The sequence below is a fragment of the Protopterus annectens genome, chromosome 10.part0, assembly GCF_019279795.1.
Source record: "Protopterus annectens isolate FY-2018-M chromosome 10.part0, PAN1.0, whole genome shotgun sequence".
In the NCBI taxonomy this organism is placed as follows: domain Eukaryota; kingdom Metazoa; phylum Chordata; order Ceratodontiformes; family Protopteridae; genus Protopterus; species Protopterus annectens.
In genome coordinates, this window is record NC_056744.1 from 406765369 (window position 1) to 406791293 (window position 25925).

Sequence of the window (25925 nt, forward strand, 5' to 3'; positions counted from 1 at the left end):
ACTACCTCCAGATTCCTTCACTACAAATTTATTCCTCTAACTCTCCCAGAGATTGCAGTTACACCTGCTCCTTTTATCCATTCATAAACCCAGACTCTACTTTAGTTTACCAAATTCAATACTATTATTTATTTATTAACTGTATTCTAATTGCTATACAATATATGTATTTTATTATGCTTGTACTACCATTGCGTTTATATGATCTACTCTGTTTGAATTTTGAGTCAGTAATGTCTGTTATTAACTTTTAAGATCAACTTGTTTGGAGCTCTTCTCCAAAGGCCTTCCCTGAAAAGGAGCTTTGGCACAAACTTCACTGACAAAAGAAAATAAAATAAACAAGACACTACAGGAAAATAAGCATTCTAAAGCTTTGTCTCCTAAATTAAGGCCTCCCCCTACTATCCACCTGGCAGGTCAAGTCACAGGAGTCAGGCTGGAGGAGGCCCACGTACACCTCAGGTCCAATGGTGGCATTAGAAGAGGAAAGACCTGCGCAAAGCTAGAGAATGGCATCTAAACAAGCTCCCTACCGATGTCAGGATCACTTACTCCAGATCCCATCATGAAACTAAATGGCACATTATTTCTTTTAGCTCTACGCCAGAATCTAGTGAAGGTTCATCACACAATGGTGACGATCAAAAAAAAAAAAAAAAAAAAAAAAACAGTCCAGACGTGCTAAAAAGAAAACACCAATCCATGACCAGCTGACTGAAAGGGCCATTTTACAAACATTCTGAGTGGACAAATAAACAAGTTGAGCAGATGAGGGAGGCCAAACATCTCAAGCGGCACCTTCCTTGGGTGAGAGCTGAGGGAGTACTTCTCAAGTCCATCAAAAAAGCGAAGCATCAGAACAAAATTAAACACATTTAACCAGAGATTGGGAAACCTAAAAGAAAGTTTAAAATAGAGAGACACCTTCTACCATTGTTTTTGATTTCATAGGTACACCAGGGAACAACAAAGTACAAGAACAATGAAATTTCCAATGGCACTGAAGCTCGAAATGTGAACTGTGTAAACAGCAAGAAACATGAGCAGTACAACAGTATGTTTACATAGTCCGCTAATGACAATGCACTGTGCACTGGCAGCGATAAACCATCCATCCATGAATAAAATAATATCCGGAAAAAATAGGCAAGATGCTCATTAGTGGAGACAAAACCAATGATGAACACACGACAGTGTCTTCTTGATGTTAATTTATTTATTTTTATTTATTTTACATTTGTTAACCGGGGGTGTCTGACTGAGCCGAAAAGGCCCTTTTTCAGCAGAGGCCCGGGGAGAAAAGCTCCACAAATAAAAATTACAGACACATTTAGTTATTCAGACATGATCAGTATACACACAAATTACAGGAGTCATGTTTTTACAGTGGTATGCGGCACAAACAGTTACAGTGGAGAGAACAAACAAAAAAATATTAATTTTAAAAATAAAGGTAACCAATAGATTTGTGGTGTACAGCTGAAATTTGGAACATAGGCAGAGTACATACATAGTACACAGGTACAGTACATACATTGTAGATTAGCCAGTGTTTGAGAGTAAGATTGAAAACTTTTATCAAGTGCTCTAGATTTTGTATGTATGTTAAAGTTAAAGCTCTCAAATCAACTGCCGTCTAGAGCCCAACCTGCAGAAAAATGTTCCTCTACTTTGGAAACAGACACCAAACGATTGGCAAACCTAACACCACAACCAGTTTCTTCATTTCAGTTATCACTAGGCAGTTTATTTAGCATTAGACCCAAAATACCACTGATTAAAGTAAAGCATACACTTAGGTGAAACCATTCTATCTTGCCACAAATTCTATACCCTTACCTTTTGCAGGCTATCAGTCTTTTCTTCCAGCTCTTTTACTTGCATTTCTGCCTGGTTTTTAGATTCCTTTAATGATTCTACTTCCTTAACTAATGCATCATGTTTCTCCTGTTCCGGCAAAACCTTTGAAGCTCTCTCTGCAACCATCTGAATTAAAAGCAATGAATGGTTTACCAACTAAGCATAATAATTAGATCTCAGTGATGACCACATTTACAAAGAACAAAGTACTATGCTTTCTTGCTTGTTAAACAAATAAAAAAAAAGACAACTGTAGTAATGTTACAGATGGATGGATGCTTAAAATAAATATGAGCTACAAAGTAATACTTAAACAACCACAACTTATCATACACTAAGAATAAAACCTCTGGATGTCTCGAGCACAACTTTGTGTGTTCGGGTATATAATTTAAAAAGCCCAAAACTTTGTCTTAAATTAACTAACCTCAGGCTTCATGTAGCAACAGAAACAGACAAGCAGAACGTCACAATTACTCATATATATACCAACTCCGAGATCGCACAAATAGAAAAAAAAACTCATAACGGCATTCTACAGTCCATAGCACACACATCACACAGACACCAACACATACAACACTCATACTTCCACTTCCATACCCATACCCACACGTACAACTCACGAACTCACTCACCTTAAATTCCGGACACCATCCCAGCCAAACACTTCACGTAATGTAACGTAAATGTTTAAGCACGGATTTGAGATAGTCAGATTCATGCTTATGCACTTTTGCTGTTTTGAAGTTTCGCCTTTATGATCTCGAGATACTGAAATTCGAGATTTCAGTATTTCGAGATTATAAATGGGAACTACATATATATATATATATATATATATATATATATATGTGTGTGTGTGTGTGTGTGTGTATGTATATATGCTCTTACATGCATATCTACATGAATATATATATATATATATATATATATATATATATATATATATACGGGAAAAAAAGTTATGTACTCATAACGTTCCATCTGAGTAGTTATACTTCATTTTTCTGCAAACTGTAGGTATTCGGATCCATATCGGATCCAAGCCGGCAACTTTTTTTCTAGCATCTGCTCCAAGCTCCTCCCCCTAACCATAATGCACTACCATCCCCTACCTTCCCTCAGATCGAGTTTGCTGCAACTACTTACATAAGCAATTCAGCCCAATGAACCAAAACCTGTAAAAAACAGGACAAGGTCCGGGGGACGGAGGGAGGGAAGGTTGCAGAAAAATGAAGTACAACTACTCAGATGGAACATTATGGTGAGTACATAACTTCTTTATCTGAAGTAGTTAACTTCATTTTATCTGCAACCTGTGGGACAGAGCCCCCATCTACTCCAATCCTGGGAGGCCCTTATGGAAGGATATTCCTGAGCACCGCAGAGCCAAAGGATGCTCGACCCCTAGAAACCAGATCTAATTTGTAATGGGAAATGAAGGTATGTGAATTGGCTCAGGTCGCTGCTGCACAAATGTCTTCCAAAGGAACCATAGACCAAAAAACAGCAGAAGTCGCCATGGACCTGGTAGAGTGAGCTTTAACAATACCAAGAGTAGATAAACCTTTTGCTTTGTAGGCATGCGAAATGCAAAAAGTGATCCACATGGCCAAAGAAACTTTAGAAATAGCTTTTCCCAGAAAAGCTTTGGAAAAGGAAACAAACAACTGGATGGTCAGTCTTGCAGAATGATTTTGTTCTATGAAGATAGAAGCGAAGTTGTCTATGAACATCTAACAAATGAAGTTTGTATTCACCTTTATTTTGGAAGTTAGGGAAGAAAAAGTACAGTTTTGTACCTACTATAAATGTAGATGTTTGAGTGCTAATACAGCTGCAGTCATAACAGATGGGTTCTCCTGCACTCAGGCGGGTCCTCGGTCGGCCGAATTCCAAAGTCTAGGTCCGGCGTCAGTTGTCGTCGCTTCTTCCCTGACGTCAGAGCGACAGGGGTAAAAAAGAACCAGCCGACGCCATTTTCTTCAGTTTTTCTTGCCCCAGATGTCAGGTGCCCCCAGAAGGAAGGCAATACATAAAATTATGTAGTAATGCAATGCAATATACTCAAAAAACAGTAGTTGCAAGCAAATACACCATAAAAGAATACCCCTAGAGGGGAAGGAGGGAGGGAAACCTGGACTGCAGCTGTATTAGCACTCGAAAATCTACATTTATGGTAGGTACAAAAACTGTACTATGTTCATCGTGCATACAGCTGCAGTCATAACAGATGGGTAGAATCCCAAAGCTAAGAAAGGGGTGGTAGGCACTAGGTGGAACTAGGAGGAGCCAAAATGCCCTGCAAGACTGCAGTGGCAAAGCCTGCTCTAGATTTGGAGTATAATGGTAGGTTGTAGTGCTTGGAGAAGGTATGCACAGAATTCCAAGTGGCTGCTTCCAAAATATCCTTGGTAGGAACTCCTCTGAGGAAGGCTGCAGAGGTGGCTGTGGCCCTGGTGGAATGAGTTCTAATGCCTGTAGGTACAGTTTTGCCATGAAAGGAATAGCAAAAGCATATGCAGTGGGCTATCCATTTTGAGATTGTCTGTTTGGAAATTGGCTTTCCTTGAGGTCCTACCGCATAGGCCACAAAGAGCTGTTCTGATTTTCTGAAAGGTTTTGTTCTGTCCAAATAATAACGCAGCTGCCTGTGGATGTCCAAGGAATGTAGTAACCTCTCCCCTTTGTTTTGAGGATTGGGATAAAAAGTAGGTAAATGTGTGGTCTGATTTAAAGCTACCCTGGATACCACTTTAGGCATAAAGGACGGGTTGGTTCGTAAGGAAACTCTGTCCTGATGGAAGATGATAAAAGGCTGGACAGCCATGAGAGCCTGTAGTTCTGAAACTCTACGAGCTGAAGTGATAGCCAGAAGGAAAGCTGTTTTCCCGGACAAATATTGCAAATCTGATGAGGCAGCTGGCTCAAAAGGAGGCAAAGTCAGTTTTTCCAGAATGAAATTAAGATCCCAAGTAGGTATTGGTTGTTTCCTTGGAGGTCTTAAATTCTTAGCATCTCTGAGGAACTGTCTTAATAGAGGGTGAGTGAATAAAGGAGGATCAGTGTTGTATTCTGCAGAAATGGCTGAGGCATGGATTTTGATGGAGGAGAACGAAAGTCCACTGCTTAGCAGTTCAGCCAAATACTGTAGTATTCGAGGTAAATTCAGTTTTCCAGGGTTCTGGCCCTTTTTCTCATTCCAGACACAAAAACGTTTCCATTTTGCAGAGTAAGCTTTTCTAGTTGATGGCCTTCTGGCCTCCAAAATGACATCCTGCACCTCCTTGGAGAGTAGGGCCTGCTGTGATGCTAAGGAATCTTCCATGCGGCTAGAGTGAGTGTTTTTAGCTGACTGTGAAGAGTTTTGAAGCTGTGCCGAGTCAGTAGAAGAGGCATTAGAGGCAGGGTCCATGGAGGGGAATGCGTCAGGCTCCTCAGGAGTGGGTACCAGTGTTGCCTTGGCCAGTCCGGTGCAATGAGGATCATCTTTGGTCTGTCTGCTCTGGTCTTCAATAGGACTTTGGGCAGCAGAGGAAGAGGCGGGAAGGCATAAACTGTCATTGATGTCCAACTGAAAGAGAGAGCGTCCACTCTCCAGGCCTTTGGATGGAAGATCCTCGAGCAGAATTTTGTCAATTGATGATTTTTGTGGGAGGCAAAGAGATCTATGTCTGGCCTTCCCCATTCTTGGATTATTTCTGTAAAAACCTTTGGATGCAACTTCCATTCGTGTGGATCTGTTATATTCCTGCTTAGGTTGTCTGCCAGCGTGTTTTCCTTGCCTGGCAAGTACTGTGCTTGTAGTTCCATTTGTAAGTCCATGGCCATGTTCCAAAGTGACATGGCCAGTCTGCATAGGGGATAAGAATGTGTTCCTCCCTGCTTGTTTATGTACCACATAACTGTGGTGTTGTCCGTTCTTATCAATAGTTGACCTGGTTGTAGAAGGTCCTTGAAAGCTATAATAGCACTTATTACTGCTAGCATTTCTTTTTGATTGATGTGAAGGTGCTTTTCTTTTTGGGACCATTTGCCCTGAATGCACCGGTCTGTCATGTGCGCCCCCCAGGTGTAGTCAGAGGCGTCTATTGTGATGACTTGATTTGCTTGAGGCTTGCTGAATGGAAGACCTGTGTTTGTTTGACATGCTTGAGCCCACCACAGAAATTCCTTTTGCAGACATGGAATTGGTGGTATTATTGTTTCCAAACTGTGGCTGTGTTGAGACCATATATTTTTTAGGTACCATTGTAGTTTTCTCATATGCAGCTTTGCACATGGGATTAGTAAGATGCAAGATGCCATGAATCCCAGAGCCTGCAGGATTTTCCTTGCAGTCAGCCTAGTGCAATTTGCCAGTGTTCTGAAATATTGAATTAGTTGCCCCTGCTTCTCTGGCGTGAGGTAGGCCATCTGGGTGTTTGTGTCCAAAATGGCACCCAGGAAAATTATATTCCGAGAGGGTATTAGCCTTGATTTCTTTTTGTTGACTGTGTATCCCAGAGAGTTTAATAACATTATTACATAAGCCAGATGTTTCAGAAGAATGTGCTTGCTGTCCGCTTGGATCAGGCAGTCGTCCAAATAAGGGTATATTTGTATCCCTTGAAGTCTGCAGTAGGCAATTACTGATGCCAGGCATTTCGTGAATACTCTGGGCGCAGTAGATAAGCCAAAGGGCAATGCAGAGAATTGATAATGGGTTGAACCTGCAAGAAATCTGAGGTATCTTCTGCAATTTTGTCCGATTGGGACATGCAGGTATGCCTCCTTGAGGTCCAATGTTACCAGCCAAGACTCCTTGCCCAGCATGGGAAGAAGTTGCTGTAGAGTGAGCATCTTGAATTTTGGTGCAGTAGGAATGTGTTTAGTATGGAAAGATCCAAAATAGGTCTCCAATCTTTTCCCTTCCTTGGCACCAGAAATAGCCTGGAATAAAAACCTTGACCTTGTTCGTGTGTAGGTACCTCTTGAATAGCTTTCATGTTTATAAGATCTGAAATTTGCTTTTGTGCCTCTGCCCTTTGATTGTGTGGCAGTTTTGGCATGCCTCTCATTTTTGGAAGGGTATGAAAATGGAATTTGTAGCCTCTGTTTATAATGTCCAGGATCCATTTGTCCTTTGTGACAACATGCCAATTTTTTGAGAATAGTGCCAGCTTTCCTCCTAAGGGGGCTGCCATTTGAGACCTGGTTGGTCTGCAAAGGGGAAAGTCATTGGGTTTGCTTTCTGAAAGATTGTGAGTTTTCCTCACCACCTCTTTGTGTAGGAGCTTGCCATTGTCTGCCTCTGTACGATCCTTGTGATTGTCCTCTGCCCCTCGGGCGCCTGTATCTGCCTCTTTGGGGTCTGTCTGTGGCAGGAAAGGACCAGTTTTTGGAAGGCCAATTTCTACTAAAACGTGGGGGGTTGAACCTGCAGAAATTCTTTCACAGTTTGCATTGATTTAGCCTTTTCCTCCATTTTCCGTAATACTTCCTCAGCATTTGCTCAAATAGTACATCCTTTTGAAGAGGGGCGTCTAGTAAATTAGCGTTGACATGATCAGGCAAGGCTTGATCCTTGAGCCAGGCATGCCTACGTATGACTGAGCCTGTAACAGCAGCTCTACATGAGGCCTCTAGAGCATCAAAACCACATTGTAAGGTATGTTTACCCACTTGTTCTGCACTATGCATCAAATCCTGCAACTCCTTCAAGTCTGGTTGTTCAGGTTGTGACATTTTACTTTTCAATTGAGATAACAGAAACTGTTGGTATTTTAGCAAATGAAACTGACAGTTTAAGGCCCTCATGGATAAGGTAGCCGAGGTATATACCTTTTTTTCCCCACCTTTCTAAGGATCTGGAATCTCTCTCGGAAGGCAATGGATTTTTGGCAATGGAAGCCTTAACTCCCTTGGGCCCCTGTGAGATGGTTTCTAGGTCAGCAGCATGGCTTTTGTAAAGAAATTGGTGTGAATCAGGAACCCTGTAGTACCTGTCAGGCTTAACTGGAGCTGGAGGTAGAGAGTCCAGGTTAAGGCAGGCCTCCGAGTAAACATCATCTAGGATGTCCAAGACAGGAGGTATAGCCAGAGGCCTGTGCTGGGGTAACAAAAGAAATTCCCTGAGCCTTTTCTTGCAATCTGAATAATCCTGGCCTTCCCAGTGGAAGTGTTCCCTTAAGGTATGCAAAGTTTCCCCAAAAGAGTAATCCTCAGGGGGGGATACAGAAGGAATAGACTCCTCTGCATCAGAGTCTTCAAAAGGGGAGTAAGACTGTTCCTGATCATCAGAGTGTTCTGAAATAATGGAGCCCTGATCAGAGGAGGGGAATCTTCCTCCACTCTGGGCCTTTTGTCGAGGTGGCTGAGAACCTCTGATTAGAGTAATTAAATCCTCAGCCATTTTAAGCATCTGTTTCTTAGGCATGGGGCCTGGAGATGGGCCCTGTGCAGCTGGTCTCTTAGGGTGCATGGTTGCTTTAGACTTGGTGAAAGCCTTGATGGAGAAAGAAGAGGAAGGTCTGAAGACACCTTGAGTGGAGGTGGACCTGTCCACATTCTGTGTTTCAACGCCAAGGGTGGCTTCGGTATCTGTAGTCGGGGTGTGGGCCGAGGAGCCTGCGACCTCGGGTACAGGAGACACCACCAAAGATGTGTCGTCGGTAATCAGGGGCTGCGTAGGCGCCTCACTGAGAACCGGACCACGTGTAGTCGGCTTTGGCGTGGTGTCGGTAGAGGCCGCGGATCTTGAATGTCGGTCCTTGTCTTTGCGTTTTTTAGACAAAACCGGAGTCGGAGTATCCGATGACATGGTATAGTTAAATGCTTTCCCAAAAAAATGCTGGGCGAACTCCGCCCGACACTTAATAGTGCGTTTGTTGAATGTAGCACAAAAGCGACAGACCGAGACGTCGTGGTTTGGGCCTAAACAAGGTATACAGAGGGAATGGAAATCCTTATGCGGTATTTGCTTCCCACAAGAAATACAATTATTAACTTTGTCTGACATCGGTCTGAGGCAAGAAAAGTTTCCCCAACGGGGTACTTAGCTTTTAAGAAGACTTCGGTTTCCAAATTTTTCGTAATCTCAGGAGCTGGCCGACCGGCACTTGCGAACTGCTTCTGCTTCGGGCACCGCGCGGCAAGAAAGACTGAAGAAAATGGCGTTGGCTGGTTCTTTTATACCCCTGTCGCTCTGACGTCAGGGAAGAAGCGACGACAACCGACGCCGGACCTAGACTTTGGAATTCGGCCGACCGAGGACCCGCCTGACCTCAGGAGAACCCATCTGTTATGACTGCAGCTGTATGCACAATGAACATCAGGCAGATTAATGGACTGGTTTATGTTTGCTTCAGATGCCACTTTGGGTAAGAAGGAAGGATTAGTACAGAGGGAGACCCTATCCTTATGGAAGACCAAATAAGGAGGCACGGCAGACAGAGCTTGAAGCTCAGAAACCCTCCTAGCAGATGTAATGGTGACTAAAAAAGCTGTCTTCCAGGACAAAAATTTCAAATCCACCGAAGCTGCTGGTTCGAATGTTGGAGCCACCAATGCCTGTAAGACAAAGGTAAGGTCCCAAGGAGGCACTGAATCCTTGACAGGAGTACGCAACAGAAAAGTGCCTTTGAGAAAAGCCTTGCACAGCCTAGAGGACGCTAAGGCAATGTTGTCTTCACCAACATGAAAATAAGAAATGGCTGCCAATTGTACTTTCACTGTGGAGGAGCTAGCTCCTTGCTGAAAAATGCCAGACAAGAAATCCAACACTGCTGGAACAGGGGCTGTAAAGGGATCTAGTTTTCTCTGAGAGGCCCAAATGGAAAAACGCTTCCATTTACTGCGATAAAGTTTCCTAGTGGAAACTTTAACAGAAGCCACCAGAATGGATTTTACCGGGGATGATAGACCGGGAGTCCTGGCAATCAATGGAACTGGAGCAACCAAGCTGTCAGCTTGAGGCTGCCCAGGTCGGGCGGACGGGCACCAGACGGATGGGAGATTAGATCCGGGCAGGGATCCAGAACCCACGGAGGAGCTAAGAGATGAGACCAAAGTAATGGGAACCAAACCTGATGAGGCCAGAATGGGACAATGAGGATAACTTTGCACTGCAGTAGACAAGCTTTCTGAAGAAACTTCGGAATGAGTGGCAATGGTGGATAAGCATACAGAAGCCCGGGGTGCCAAGCATGGACTAGAGCATCTCTGGGGACTTCCCCTGGTAAGGGAATCAGAGCGAAGAACTCGCTGCACTTCGCGTTGGAAGGAGATGCGAAGAGATCGCAGCAAGGCTGACCCCATGCAAGGAAGATCTCCTCTGCTACTGACTGTTTTATAGACTATTCGTACGGCATCAGAATAGTCCGACTCAATCTGTCCGCTAAAATGTTGGAGCGCCCCGGGATGTGCATTGCCATCAGAAACCGACTGGTGGAGATCACCCATTCCCACACTCTCATGGCCTCTCGACATAGGGGGTAAAATCTGGTCCCCCCCCCCTGCTTGTTGATATACCAGACAACAGACATGTTGTCTGACTGAATTGCAATCAATCAGAGAGGAAGGACAGTGTGAAAGCCTTCCAATGTTAAAAGCACTGCCCTCATCTCTAGGACATTTATGTGCAACCTGGTCTCTGACTGGGACCACGTGCCTTGGACTGTCCTTCCCAGACAGTGTCCCCCCCACCCAAGTTGGGAGGTGTCTGTGGTCACTGTGGCTTGGACTGGAGATGACACAAAGGGGCGTCCTTCTAATATCTCCGGTGAATTTAACCACCAAAGAAGGGACGTCCTGCAGACGTGACTGATCCTGATCGGAAATTCCATGGGCAGGTCTAGCCAAGACCATTTAACAGCCAGAGTCCACTGAAGAAAGTACAGTTGTGTACACTTACCATAAATGTAGATGTGCGAGTGTATTCACTGTTGCAGTCATTACATTTGGGTAATCTGCTGGCAGGTTGCCCTCAGTCGGCCTGAACAAAGTCTTAGGTCCTGCGTCGGTTGCTGTCTCCTCTTCCATGACGTCAGGTCGTCAGGGGTATAAAACATGCAGCCGACACCATTTTAATCAGTTTTTCTTGCCCAGATGTCAGGTGCCCCCCAAATGGGGAGCAAAAAAAAATATATAAATGCACTTTTAGAAACAAACTTTACCTTCAACTAAAAGCAAATACACTACAAAGGCTTTTGAGTATAGTGAAGGAAAGAAAAGGTATAGAATGGGGGATGGCGGGTGGGTAACCCGGACTGCAACAGTGAATACACTCGAACATCTACATTTATGGTAAGTGTACACAAGTATACTATGTTCTTCGTGTTTCACTGTTGCAGTCATTACATTTGGGTAGAATCCCAAAGCTATGGATGGGAGGATGGAACTAAACAGCATTAGGGGCGGCTATAAGGCCCTGCAGGACTGCAATGGCAAAGCATGCCCTAGATTTAGAGAAGAGAGGTAAATTATAATGCTTTGTGAAAGTATGAACAGAGCTCCAAGTAGCAGCTTCTAGAATGTCTTTGGTTGGGACCCCTCTGAGAAAAGCTGCTGAAGTAGAGGCACCCTGGTGGAATGTGATCTGATCCCCTTGGGCACAGATTTACCATGGTGCAAATAGCAGAAACTAATGTAGTGGCTTATCCATTTAGAAATACTCTGCTTTGATATAGCCTTCCCCTCTGATCCTGTAGCAAATGCTACCAGTAGTTGCTTAGACATTCTTAGAGATTTGGTCCTGTTTAAGTAGAATCATAGTCGTCTGTGTACATCCAATGAATGCAGAATCCGCTCCCCCTTGTTCTGCGGATTTGGGTAAAATGTTGGCAGGTGAATGGTCTGGTTAAGAGCTACACTGGATACCACCTTAGGCATAAAAGAAGGATTGGTCCTGGGGGCCACCCTGTCCGGGTAAAAAATAATGAAAGGCTCCACTACCATGAGAGCCTGTAGTTCTGAAACCCTTCTTGCTGAAGTAACTGCCAAAAGAAAAGCTGTCTTCCAAGATAGAAATTTTATATCCGCAGTAGCTGCTGGTTCTAAAGGAGGCAGGGTGAGTTTTTCCACCACAAAATTGAGGTTCCATGCAGGAGCTGGTGCTCTCCTGGGAGGCCTTAAATTTTTGGCCCCTCAGAGATATTGTTTAAGCAGTGGATGAGAAAAGAGGGGAGGCTCTGTGTTATAATGAGCCGAGATTGCAGAGGCATGGATTTTTATTGAAGAAAAAGATAGGCCCTTGTCAAGCATCTCAGTTAAGTATTGTAAAATCTGAGGAACACTGGGCTTTGCTGTGTCAATTCCTTGTGCTTGGTTCTAAGCACAGAATCTCTTCCATTTATCAGCATAAGATTTTCTAGTACTAGGCCTTCTGGCTTCCAAAATGACATCCATCACAGGTTTACTGAGAGATGTGGTTTGAATAATCAGTTGATCAGCCATGCTGCAAGATTCAGAGTTTGGAGCAGAGTATGTAGAATTTGAAAGTTCTGCTGAGACAGTAGATGAGGTGTTTGAGGCAAGTACACGGAGGAAGGTGTGACATATTCCTTAGAAGCGGGTACCAGTGCTGGTGAGGCCAGTCCGGAGCAATTAGGATATTTTTTGGGTTTTCCTGTCTGACTTTTAGTAAGACCTCGGAGAGTAGAAGCAGAGGGGGAAAGGCATAGACTGATAGGTTTTTTCCAGCTGAAGGACAGAGTCCACTTTACGTGCTTTTTTGTGATGAGTTCTTGTGCAAAATTTGTCCAACTGATAGTTTTGGGGAGAGGCAAATAGATCTATATCTGGGCTCCCCCATTTCTGTGTTAACCTGTTGAAAATTTGTGGATCCAGTTTCCATTTGTGTGGGTCCATAAGATTTCTGCTTAGGTTGTCTGCCAGAGTATTTTGCTTTCCTGGCAGGCATTGTGCCTGAAGATGTATTTGGTAAGTCAAGGCTATGTTCCACAAGGCCATGGCTAATCTGCAAAGGGGGTAGGAGTGTGTACCCCCCTGCTTATGTACCACATAACAGTGGTGTTGTCCGTCCTTATCAGTAGTTGTCCTGGATGAAGTAAGTCCTTGAAGGCTGTCAGAGCATTCTGAACAGCTAGCATTTCTTTCTGGTTGATATGTAGATGCATTTGAATTGGGCTCCATTTACCCTGAATGCATCTCCCTGCCAGGTGGGCCCCCCAAGCATAGTCTGATGCATCTGTAGTTAGGGTTTGGGTGGCAGGGGGTATAGTGAATGACAGTCCCTTGTTTTGGTGACATGTCTCTGCCCACCAAAGAAACAACTCCTGTTGCAGGCAGGGAATGAGAGGAATCATTGTTTCCAGGCTGTGACAATGACTCCATAAACTTTTTGGGTATCACTGAAGTTTCCTTATATGCAGTCTCGCATATGGAATCAGTAGAATGCAGGATGCCATGAATCCCAGAGCCTGCAGAATTTGTCTTGCAGATAACTGGGTTTTGGTTGCCATTTGTTTGAAGTATGTTGTCAGTTGCCTTTGTCTGGCATGAGGTAAGCCATCTGGGCAGCTGTATTCAAGCTTGCACCCAGGAATGTAATTATTTGAGAGGGTACCAGTTGTGACTTCTTTTCGTTTATGGTGTACCCTAGGCATGCTAGAAGCCTTTTTACAAATGCCAGATGTTGAAGAAGAGTGTCCTTGTCCTCTGCTTGAATGAGTCAATTGTCCAGATAAGGATAAATTTGGATGTTTGTCTGCAGAATGCAATTACTGGTGCCAGGCACTTTGTAAAGACCCTGGGTGCTGTAGATAAGCCAAAGGGCAGTGCAGAGAATTGGTAATGCAAAAAACCTGCTTTGAAGTGGAGGTATCTTCTGCATGATTCCCTTTATTGGGATATGCAGGTATGCCTCTTAAGTCTAGCGTGACTAACCAAGCATTCTTGCCTAGCACAGGCAGTAGCTGCTGCAAAGTGAGCATTTTGAATTTTGGAATGTCTAGGTACGTGTTCAGAATCGATAAGTCCAGTATTGGACGCCATGAATTGTCTTTTCTGGATTCCAGGAAGTGTCTTGAATAAAATCCTAGTCCTTTTTCCTTTTCTGGCACCAGCTGAATAGCCTCCATATCCATGAGGGACATGACTTGTTTCTGGGTCTCTGCCCACTGGTACTGTTCCAGATCCGGTCATCCATTTTGGAATTGGCAAAGTATGGAAATCAAATCTGTACCCCTGGGATACTATGTTTAATACCCACTTGTCCTGGGTAATTAATTGCCAGTTTTGAGCATGAAGTGCTTATTTTCCCTATAAGGGGGCTGCCAAAAGATAAGTGCTTGGAGATGGTAGAGGAAAGTCATTGAGACTGCTTACTGTAGGGTTGTGCTTTGTTTCCTCCAGATTTGGAGGTGGAGGCACCCCATTGCTTTGACCTGTAAAAACCCTGTGATTGATATCTGGAGCCTTTTGAGCGCCTGGGTTTGCCCTGAGTGGCTCTGTTGGACACAGGAAAGGACCAATTTTTAGTAGGCCAGTGCCTACTGAATCAGGGTGGCTGCACTTGCAAGAAATCTTTTACAGTTTGCATAGATTTAGCTTAGTCTTCCATCTTCTTTAAAACCTCTTCTGCCTTATTACCAAAATAGAGTATCATGTTGCAAATGGGGCATCCAACACTTTAGCTTTAACATGATCAGGAAGATTTTGCTCCTTGATCCAGGCATGCCTTCTAACCACAGATCAAATAACGGCGGCCCTACAAGAGTCCTCCAAGGAATCAAAACCACATTGCAAAGTATGCTTTCCAACCTGTTCTGCTGAATGCAATAAAACCTGCAACTCTATTTTCCACACAATCAGAAATCAACATCATTTTCTGTTTCAGTAAGCCCATAACATGCTGTTGATATTTAAGCATATGAAACTGGTAGTTTAAAGCCCTGATTGGCAAGGTTGCAGACGTATAAAACTTCTTACCCCATCTATCCAGCTCCCTGGAATCTCTATCAGAAGGGGTAGGATTTTTGGCTGTAGAAGTCTTAACACCCTTGGGACCCTGAGAAATAGTCTCAGGATCAGCAGCTGGATTTTTGAAAAGAAATTTGTGGGAGTCGGAACCCTGTAATATCTGTCTGGCTTACTAGGAGCCGGTGGCAGGGGAATCAGGAGCCATGCTTGATTCCGAGAACACATCAACAATGTCTAATACAGGAGGTATAGCCAAAGGCCTATGCTGAGGAAGAAGGAGGAAATCCCCAAGCCTCTTTTTTGATTCAGAGAAGTCTTGACTCTCCCAGTGAAAATGTTCCCTTAAAGTATGCAAAGTCTCTCCAAAAGAGTAATCCTCAGGAGGAGATGCAGATGGGATGGATTCTTCTGCATCAGAATCCTCATAGGGTGGAATAGAAAATTCCTGATCAGAAGAAATGGAAACCTGATCTGAAGATTCAAAATCAGTGCCTTGCCTAGGCCTCTTAGCAGGGGGAAGGGGGTTGGGAACCCCTGAGCAAGGTAATTAAATCCTCAGCCATTTTGATCATCTGTTTTTTAGGCACAGGGGCCTGAGCATGTGGCTCATGCATCGTTTTTTTAGACATAGAAGTTGTTTTTGACCTTGTTTTTGTTGCTGGCGTCAGTTTAATGTAAAAATGTTGAGGTCTGAAAACACCCTCAGAAGCTGGTGCCTGCTCAGCGGCTCCGGACCCATCCAAGGGAGAGACATCCGCGGGATCAATACTTTGCAAATCTCGTGGCATACCGGACTCAGAATGGGTTTCGGTAGAGGCCTGTGACTCAAAAGTAGCGGGTATCAGGGGCTGCGAAAGCCCCATATTGAGTACTGGCAAACCGGCGACTGGCTTAGGAGAAGCTTTGTCGTTGATTTTGGACCTCGACTGTCTCTTTTTCCTTGCGTTTTTTGTGAACTCCGGTAGTCAGATTGCTAACAGACGACATTTCAGGTTAATTAAATCTTGAACCAAAATATTTAGAAGCAAAAATATACAGATGCTTAATGGTGCGTTGGTTAAATTTAGCACAAAACCGACAGCAAGGCACATTGTGATTAGGGCCTAGACAAGGAATACAGTACAAATGAAAATCCTTATGAGGTATTTGTTCCCACAAGTAATGCAATTATTAACTCTTACTGACATCGGTAAGGAGCAAGAAAAAGTTTCCCCAACGGGATACTTAGCTTTAGTTTGAAGACTTCGGTTCTGAAACTCTAATACGAAAATTTCAGGAGCCGGCCGACCGGCACTTGCAAACTGCTTCTGCTTCGGGCACCACGCGGCAAGAAATACTGGTTAAAATGGTGTCAGCTGCATGTTTTATACCCCTGACGACCTGACGTCATGGAAGAGGAGACAGCAACCGATGAAGGACCCAAGACTTTGTTATTCAGGCCAACTGAGGGCAACCTGCCAGCAGATTACCCAAATGTAATGACTGCAACAGTGAAACATGAAGAACATCCCGCATATGAAGGCGTGCACAAGGGAGAATCGATATGGAGGCAGCCATGGAGCCCAGTGCCCGGAGAACCTCGCTCACCTTTGGAGACTTGAAGTTCACTATCTGAACTATGTGGCACCTGAGGTGTAAGATCCTGTCTGGAGTTAAGAATACCTTCATCTGCAAAGTGTCTAGCCGTGCCCCAATGAAGTCTAGAACTTGTACTGGTTGCAATTGGGATTTCTGAACAGTGACTGTAATTCCCAGTAGATCTTGCCAACCAAATGAAGTAATCTTGGGCCAGACAAAGGTGATGCTTGTTGGGCGCAGCGAAGAGCCAGTCGTCCAGGTAAGGAAACATCTGAATACCCTAAAGCCACAGGTGAGCCGCTACAACTGCCATTACCTTGGTGAACACCCTGGGGGCTGTGGTGAGACCGAAGGTAGGGCTCTGAACTGAAAATGACTGGCTCCCAGCCAGAAGCTCAGAAACCTCCTGGAGCTTCTGTGGATCTTGATGTGTTAAGTAAGCATCCTGGAGGTCTAACAAGCACATCCAGTCGCACTCTCGGAGATAAGGTAGAATGGATTGTAGGGTGACCATCCGGAATTTCTGTTTGGCTACAGACAGGTTCAACGTTGACAGGTCTAGAATGGGCCTGAGGTCCCCCATCTTTTTTGGCACTAAAAAGAGCCTTGAGTAGACGCCTGATCCGGACTGATCGGGGAGAACCTGTTCAATGGCTCGTTTGAGAAACAGCTTTGAAACTTCTAGAGCTGCGGCCTCACTGTGAGAGGGTGGAACATCCGGGAGGTGTTTTGGAATATTTGGAGGGGCAACAAAAGGGATAGTGTTAACCTCTGGATATAATCTGTAACACCCAGCGATCTGTCATAATGGACACCCATGCAACTGGGTGTAAGGACAATCTTCCCCGACTGCCTCCAGAGTAGGACAGCCGGGCAACCCCTCAGGGCTGCTGACCGGGTCTATCAGAAAAAGGTTCCCTAGACCTAAAATTCCTGGGACCCCCTCTACCTCTGGGTCGGCATCGATCCTGTCCCCCTCTGCCTCTGGGGGAATAGTTGTCCTGAGAATCCCGAGAAAACTGAGATTTTCGGAACCACATCTTCTTCTGCCCACTGATTCCTGGAGTAGGACCGCTGAGTGTTAGAGAAGCGGATCCCGACGGCAGAAAAAGTCTTCCTGTCCTTTTCACTCTGGACAAGTGTGTCACGTACGGTCTTCCCAAAAAGGGAAGAACCGTCGTAGGGAGCGTTAATAAACGATGCCTTGAAAGGGTCCGCGAACTGACACAACCTGAGCCAGGCATGACGCCTCATGGCTATGCCTGCTCCAGCCGCCCTAGCTGCTCCTTCCGTGGCATAGGAAAGGAGCCGCATAGACGTGTTTGAGACTGACTTCAGAGTAGACATTTTCACAGAGAACAACTGTTTGTCCTGTGGCGATAAAGACTCTGGGGGCGACTCAGCAAATTCCGGTGCAAGGTCTCGAAGCCAGATCACGTGCCAAATAGGATTGAAAAGGTTGCTGATGAATAGACACGCTTCCAAAACCTATCCACCAACCTGGACTCCTTGTCTGGAGAGTGGACTGAGAAACTCTCCCCTGTGCTAGTTCCTTTTTGGTGGCTGCTGTGACCAACATAGCATCAACTGGGGCTCCTTTTGACCAAGGTTGTCTGTCGAAGGGGGGAGATAAATTTTTGTCAGGGCGTTTGGGGATGGGCTCTATGGTGTCAGGCTCCTTCCATGCCCGCGTGATAAGGTCCACCCAAGAGGTCCGCTGTCAGGGACACCCAGGAAGTTAATAGGTCCGTGCCAAAGGCCTTCAGGAACACTGACTCATCCCCAGAAGGTTTTGAAGCTGACCAATCTCCCCTCTGGCGGAGGATCTCCATGACTTCTCCGAAGGAGACGTCTTCGGGAGGTGACCTGGGGGAACCATCACCTTCATCCAAGTCAGTGTCCATAGTTAGGGACTTGGGGGAGTCCAAGTGCGTCCTTTTGCACTTGCGCTTATGGTGACCCTCCAGTGGGACTCTCAGAAGAGGATTTGTGAGCCGCAGGGGGTTCCTCAGGGAAAATAACCTGGGGATACTCTGGCACAGGCTGTCCCTGAGACAGGATGAAGGGAGTCGTAGCCAAATCCAGGGGTGTCTGGGTGGAATCCGATGGGATGGGCTGGGGTCTCAATCCCTGGGAGAGAACCCTCTCCACCACTTCAAAGGTGAATGACAGCGGACCTCCTTGGCATCCAGCAAGGAAACCCCCCCCCCCCCCGGATCTGAAGCAGGGAACAGATCCGAAGCAAGGGTAGCCTGAGGTCCGAGGAAACAAGTTGGACCCAAAAAGGGCGGATCTGAAGAATCCATTCCCTCGAGTCTGAATCCCTGTCCGCGGCTCCGACAGTCACTCTGATCCGAACTAGTTGGATCCGAGGAACTCAAGGTAACAGCCGGAGTCAAGGTTGGAGGAACCGTCGGCGCCGAGCTACCAGCTCCGAAAATCCTTGGATCCAAGAGCCCCGAAGCCGAAGCATGGAGCGGGGAAGGAGAGATGGGGCTGAAAAAGGGCATGGAGGTCCCCCCTCCAGAAGGAGAGGATCCTGGCAAGACTCCCATCTATATTTGGGTCTGAATGAATCTCCGCATCATCCTGTCCATGTCCAAGTCCAATAAGCTCAGAGTCGATCGCAGAGAGACCACCGACTCGGATCTGGCTGGTCAGTGCAATGACTGGTAGGAAGGCCTCAGATCTGAATGTTCCAACGGCTCTGGTGAGAAATGAGGAGACCAGAGCTGTGGAGAAACTGGCCTCATGGCCTTATAAGGGGGACTAAGAAAGAGCTCCCTGTCCAGGGATCTCTTGTGAGGTCTGTCCTTTCTCTTCTCCCTATCCTCTTTGCTCCTTTCTCTGTCCTTTTCCTTGTCAGCCACGCTGACTGTAGATTTGTCTTTACATGACCCATTACCAGAAGAAGATTGAGTTTGAGTCCCTGTCTGGGTTGGAGGTTGAGCACTAAGTACCGAGGCCATGACAGATTCCAGCATGGATGCGGGGGAGAAGGCCTTTAGCTACTAATTTGGTCTTCCGATCCCTGACGGCCCTAGGATTGAAACCAGTACAGATAGCACATTGTGTGGACAAATGTGCTACTCCCAAGCAAATAACACACAGAGTGTGACAATCAGCCAGGGAGAGCTTATGGCCACACTCTGTGCATTTCTTGAACACAGATTCTGGCTGATCAGCCATGGTCCTGCACCAAAAAACCACTACCTACTAAAAAACACCACACAAAAACACAGGTAGGGGAAGGGGAGGCCTAACAACTACTCTTCAGAGTTTAACAAAAACTTTTTTTTTTTGACTAACCGATGAACAAGCGATATACTAAAGGGGAGGAAGGGAAATAATCAACTCAGACACACAAAGACCAAGTATTAATAAAACTTACTATCCCTGAGCTCAGGGCGAAGGAGAACACGATGCACACTACTGGTGCGGCAAACAAGATCTGAGGGAAGGTAGGAGATGGTAGTGCATTATGGGTAGGGGAGGAGCTCGGAGCAGATGCTAGAAAAAAAGTTGCTGGCTCGGATTCGATACGGATCAGAATACCCACAGGTTGCAGATAAAATGAAGTTAACTACTTCAGATCCATACATAAAGTCCAGAATTCAGGAAAGACTCGGCTCCAGCTTCCAAACTTTGTGGTTCTGAAAACAGGCAAAAAAATAATGGAAGCGGACTGTTGAAATGAGTTGCAAATAAGTCACCCTTTGGTATAGTCCAGTATTTCACAATCTGCTGAAAAGCTGCAGAAACCAGCTGTCGTTTGGGAAACGGTGGCATTTATCTGCAGAGGGCATATGTCAAAGGATGTTGAAAAAATGAACAAAGAAGGTTATGCTGCATGGGCCACTTCCATACCATCAGTCACACATCCTCTGACTAATACTGCACAAGACAAACTTAACTACAGTGATCTGAGAAGAAACCTAACCTAGAAGACTAACTGCCCTTACAGTTGCTCATATCCTTTGCAGGATAATGTGCAGAAAATTCCTGTTCAGTCCCGTAAACAAACACTGAATGTTCCCCAAAAACCTCAAATTTAATCTGAGGATTGCACTGGCAACTGTTGAAGGAAATGGAGAAACAAGAGGCATTAGCCTTTATCAAGTTTAGAAGATCCTGCAAGCACAAAACACAGTTCGCGAGAGGAACAACTGTATTTACGGAGCGCCTGTGGTTGATCTCTCGCACTTTTCCAAACCTATCAATTTCCTCGTACAAAATCTTGCAAGGTTGAATTACATTTGCAAAAGATCTTAACATAATTTTAAATGTTCTAATTATGTTCATTGCTGCAGTACTGTTGGCCCTTAGGGCTTCTACTGCAGATGGCTTGAGGTTTAGTCCGACTGAGCTTTTCTCCCTCCATCCTATTTAACAGGTGGATGCTTTCTTACCTGGATGTTAACACACTTGTGGTATGACAGCCATTTCTACTTCTTTAATCTTCAGTTACATCTGGTCCCTGAGAGATGCAAGAGTCTAGTCAAAACCCACAGTACTAACTACACAGGCAACATATGTCCAAGGACCGCAGCCCATCCAAAAGAACCCCAAGTGCTGTCCGTCCAGACAATAGGCAACAATGAGAAGGGGCACCCTGCACGACCACAGGACAGAAGTGGAGTGAAAAGATGATCAGCAACCAACTGAAATCCTTGACCAATTATAAACGAAAAACTGAGGAAGAAGACATTAATGCAACAATGAACACATTTGAACATCTAGAAATGCAGCAAGTACCTATGCAGCTGTCACACTGTTTCACTATACTACCTCTTGGAAAAATACAAGCTTACAGACATGTGGGTGACTGTTCTTTTAAAGCTACTGGCTATAGCAGTCCTTGCCTCTAGGAGGTGTACACAGATGACTAGGTTGCCAACTCTCCTAAGAAAGACCATAATGTCAGTAGCTGCTCATGCACTTGGCTCTCATTTGCACTACTGCCATGGAAAAACAGGTACAAGTCAGCCATTTTTTAAGGCCTACCCCACCTACTCTTTTGCAAAGGTTACCTGGTCTGAGTTAATTTCTTTTTTGGTCTTTTCAAGGTAAAATCTCAGCTGCTTATTCACACAGATGATGTGCAGAATCCTGCTCAACTCTTACTCTGAGGGTAAGACAGAACAAAGAGCGGTTAATGCCTTCATTTAGAATGGCTGCTGTCCCAACCACTCATGTTTGAGCAGGGAATAACATATCCTTGTGGATAAGGAGTTACTTGCAAGATAACCTGTTATTCAAACAACTTGTAGTCGAATAAATCCCAATTTATTGTAAAACACTCTAGTGCCTCGGCTACTGCTTAGCCTTCAAGAAGTCACGTATGGTGAAGATACCCTATTATTCTGATATCCTCCTGGCAGATGTATTGGATACTAAAACAGTTATTCAAGTCAGGTATTTGAGGGGTACTTATCAGATGGTTCAAACAGTGGCAATGTTAACTATTCTAACTAGTAACTGAAGTCACTTGGAATAGAAATGTAACTGTTTTACTAGTAATACAAAGTAAAGAGGGAGGTCCACAATACTGATTTATACTGGTCTGTCAGACATTTTGAGAACCAAGGATACTAAACACTGGTTAGGGCACATTTTGCTAAGTATGATTACCTTGTTTTAGGCTTCCTATTATCCCTTTAAACAGCAGCATGTCATCAGTGAAACATGCACCTAAAGGAATCAAGTGCTACATGCCATCTGTCAACTTTAGTGTATTTAGGTTGGATTAGTTGAATAAACACATACTGGGTCAAGAGTAGGTAAGACTTCATATCCTTAGTGTGATAAGCAAGATGCAGAACCAGTGTTGTCTCAGCCAAAAGGAAGTAGCACTTTTGCTTGTCTTCCTTTTCTTGCATTAATCTAATGAAGACAGGGATGGCAGGAAAGGTGTCAGAAAATACACCTGCCTAACGTATGGAGAAGGTACAGGATGCACAGGACCCCTTGATGCTAGAATTATGATGTGAAATTCTTGTAGTAGTTTGCTTTCTGGGGAAACACAAAAGTCTTGCTGGCCCACCCCACTTGTGGACCAAATCCAAAAACATGTCCCTTTTAAGCATCCATTCTTGAGGGTCTGCTTCTGTTCTGCTCAAACCAGTCAGCCAAGGAACTCTCAGGAGAAGATGCATAAGATGCCACAATAAAACTCCAGGAGGAAGCACAATGCTTCCATGGCCAGCAAGAACAGGAGAGCAGGCTTCTCCCTGCTTAGTGATGTACCACATAACCGTAACACTGCCAAGGAAGACGCTCGGGGGCTCTGGTTGCCAAGATCGATAGAAAGATTTAACGGATAAGATTACATACCATTTCCTGTACTCTTTCTTATGAGCTTTGCACCAGTTACCTTAAATTCTCAAATTTTCTCATGAATTATGAACTTTGCTTCAGTTATCTTAAATTTTCATCTTCACAAAGTAATGCCCCCCCCCCCCCCCCCGGCAAGCCATGTCTGAGGAGTCTACAGTGACCAAGTGAAAGGCCGCATCTAGCCTAAATGAGTGCCTTTATTTGAGCTTTACCTGTGGTATCCACACCATGGGAGTTATGATTTGATACAAGGCAGAAAAGGTAATAGAGCATCTTAAGGAGTGGGTGTACTGGCATGCCTCCCACTGCAACATTTGCTCCTTTTCATCATGGAAGTACAAACAAAACAAAGATAGATGTTACCAGGAATCCATGGGAGTGAAAACTTCAAATTGTTCACAGAGGTCTACAGGTCGATCACCAATGAAAACGATTTGACATTGTCCAGAATGGGGAATACAAATGACATTAAAAAAGGAATCGGAGCATAAACACAACTGGGCCAAACAGTGCAATTAATGAGGATTAAGTCTCTAGGAGGGAATGAAGTGCTTAGGAACAGGGATGTGCAAGAACTGGTCAAACAGTATGAAGTAGGAGCTATTACATATCAAGTCATTACACCACTTTGAAATTGTTCCTTTAAAGTTAACACCATACTAGGAAAGATTAATGTAGTCTAGAAGATAACTTTAGCAAGGGGACTATACTACACTACAGAAAACTGCAGTCAGAAGAGAATACCAGGAGAGTTCAAAGACTTCAGACGTCCTGTGAAAAATATACCTGGAATGGGAAGGAGATCGGGACTGCACCAGAAGAGGAGGATGGCATTAGTACGTAGAAACTGTGCATGCCAGACTTTGGTCTCTACTCTCTACCACCTGTTTTAGCTATAAAGGAAGGTCATGAGTGGGCTTCAAGTGAAATCGAAGATGGATTAAAAAAAAAAAAAAAAAAGAGCGAGAGAAGTGGGTACCATAAGGAGCTGGGCATCAAAAAAAAAAAAAGATTCCAACTAACTTTCACAGAATAAGTGGGTCTAAAGGAGACCGTGCATAGATGTAAGAGTACAGAACATGGAATAACCCAGAAATCAAGACAGAGCAAAACTGTTGCATGGAAAAGCTGTTATAAAACGGCATCCCATATTCTACATTCTGAAAACAGGAAGTATTTTAAGCTTCACAGAGTGGGAATTTGTCAAGGTAAGTTATGGTTTGGGGGTAGAGGAATTGCTTAGATTTGAGCAAATAAAAATGGATATGAAAAGTTTTTGAAAAGAGAGAATAACCAATTCAACCAAAAGCATAAAAGTGGATATGAGAAACAGCAGTAATGCAGCTAAAGAGGATGATGGGTTAAATGTAGTCAGGTCTACAAGAGGCTAATCCAGATTCTGTAGAGAAACTTTAAGATGGGCTTCAGAAGAGGTGGTGGAAGTTTTGTAAGATAAAGGGAGATGGCATTTTCATAAAGACTGGGAAACAAATTCTGGTGGCTTGGGATCAGTGCATGCATTGTATATGTAGATGGCACAAAACTCAAACATACACAAAGCTAGGAAAACTGGGGCTGGGGACACTGATTGTATAACAGTGAAGGCAAGCATGATTAACATGCTTTAGGAGCTGTCAAGCAATTCAAGGCATATGGTCAAAATGCAAAATTAAGTGAATATTTCTGAAAAAACGAGACTCTAGGCATAGAAAATTTGAGGACAAACATAAGGATGGGGAGAACAAGGCTCAAATTTTACTTTTAGGAGGGTGGATAAGAAGCACTACTTGAGGGTTTGGAAACGAGAGTTAGTGTCCAAGAAATAATTAGCAAGAATAATTTGAAATCTCTCAGGAAAGTTATTCCTTTCTACACTGACAATGTACACAAAGAAAGGGAAAATAATCGAGACTTGACCAGAAGTTTCCACCTGGAAGGAGTGGGACTTGCACCGAACGTGCGCGCTGCACACTTGGGACTTGCACCGAACGTGCGCGCTGCACACTTGGGACTTGCACGAGCGCGCGCTGCACACTTGGGACTTATCAACGAGCGGCGCTGCACACTTGGGACTTGCACGAGCGTCGCGCTGCACACTTGGGACTTGCACCGAGCGTGCGCTGCACACTTGGGACTTGCACGAGCGTGCGCTGCACACTTGGGACTTGCACCGAACGTGCGCGCTGCACACTTGGGACTTGCACCGAACGTGCGCGCTGCACACTTGGGACTTGCAACGCGATGCGCTGCACACTTGGGACTTGCACCGAACGTGCGCGCTGCACACTTGGGACTTGCACCGAACGTGCGCGCTGCACACTTGGGACTTGCACCGAACGTGCGCGCTGCACACTTGGGACTTGCACCGAACGTGCACGCTGCACACTTGGGACTTGCACCGAACGTGCACGCTGCACACTTGGGACTTGCACCGAACGTGCACGCTGCACACTTGGGACTTGCACCGAACGTGTGCGCTGCACACTTGTTACTTGCACCGAATATTGTTTCAACTGGTAATCGAGACATTTAGCTATTGTAAGTGTCTTGGAACCTTTCGTGTCCACTATTGGTCTTAAAGGGGGATTTCTTATGTCCTTGTGAATTTTTGGGATCCCAAAAATACTTGGGATCCTTGGGTTGTTCTGTAGGCAAAAGTTATAGTAAACTTCTGTGATTTGGTCATTCAGCAGTGTACATTTATATGATGAACTATTTTTTATTAAGTCAGACAGCATATATTACATTATATGTTTCGTCAATGTGTTAGTATTATAATGGAGCCTGTCCTTTTAAATGAGTATACATTGTAATCAAGTATGTTAATGAGATTAATTAGGGTATATAAAGATTTTTTTTTCATGGTTACATCATTCTGAAGAAGTCAACTGTAATTCTGACGAAAGCGCTTAATAAATTTTATATTCTTGGACCTTGTTTGCTCTGGTGCTTTTACTAGTTACTCGGTTCATTTTATTGTTTGAACATGGAAAAGAGGTTTGGCAGTGCAATGTTTATGCAAAAAAGAAAGCCAAACACAAAAAAGGCAGCCCCAAAGACATTTGAAGAGAAATACAGGCAAAGGAATCCAGATATGGAAATTTCGCAATACAGAAAATAAGATACAAAGAGGAACATAGAACAGAATATTAGTAAAGTAGAAGTTAAAAAATACAAGTTGAAGTTATGGAATACCTACTAAGTGAAGGATTTAGTGTAGAAAG

General features: G+C 44.4%; 1 protein-coding gene across 1 annotated transcript in view; it reads right to left on the minus strand.

Moving 5' to 3' along the window:
• The window catches only part of TPR (translocated promoter region, nuclear basket protein), a gene marked incomplete in the record, with an annotated part of 1837142 nt that overhangs the window by 841366 nt on the left and 969851 nt on the right, over positions 1-25925 (minus strand). The window contains 1 exon segment of the mRNA XM_044085316.1: positions 1843-1989. Coding sequence (XP_043941251.1) covers positions 1843-1989 — 147 coding nt within the window.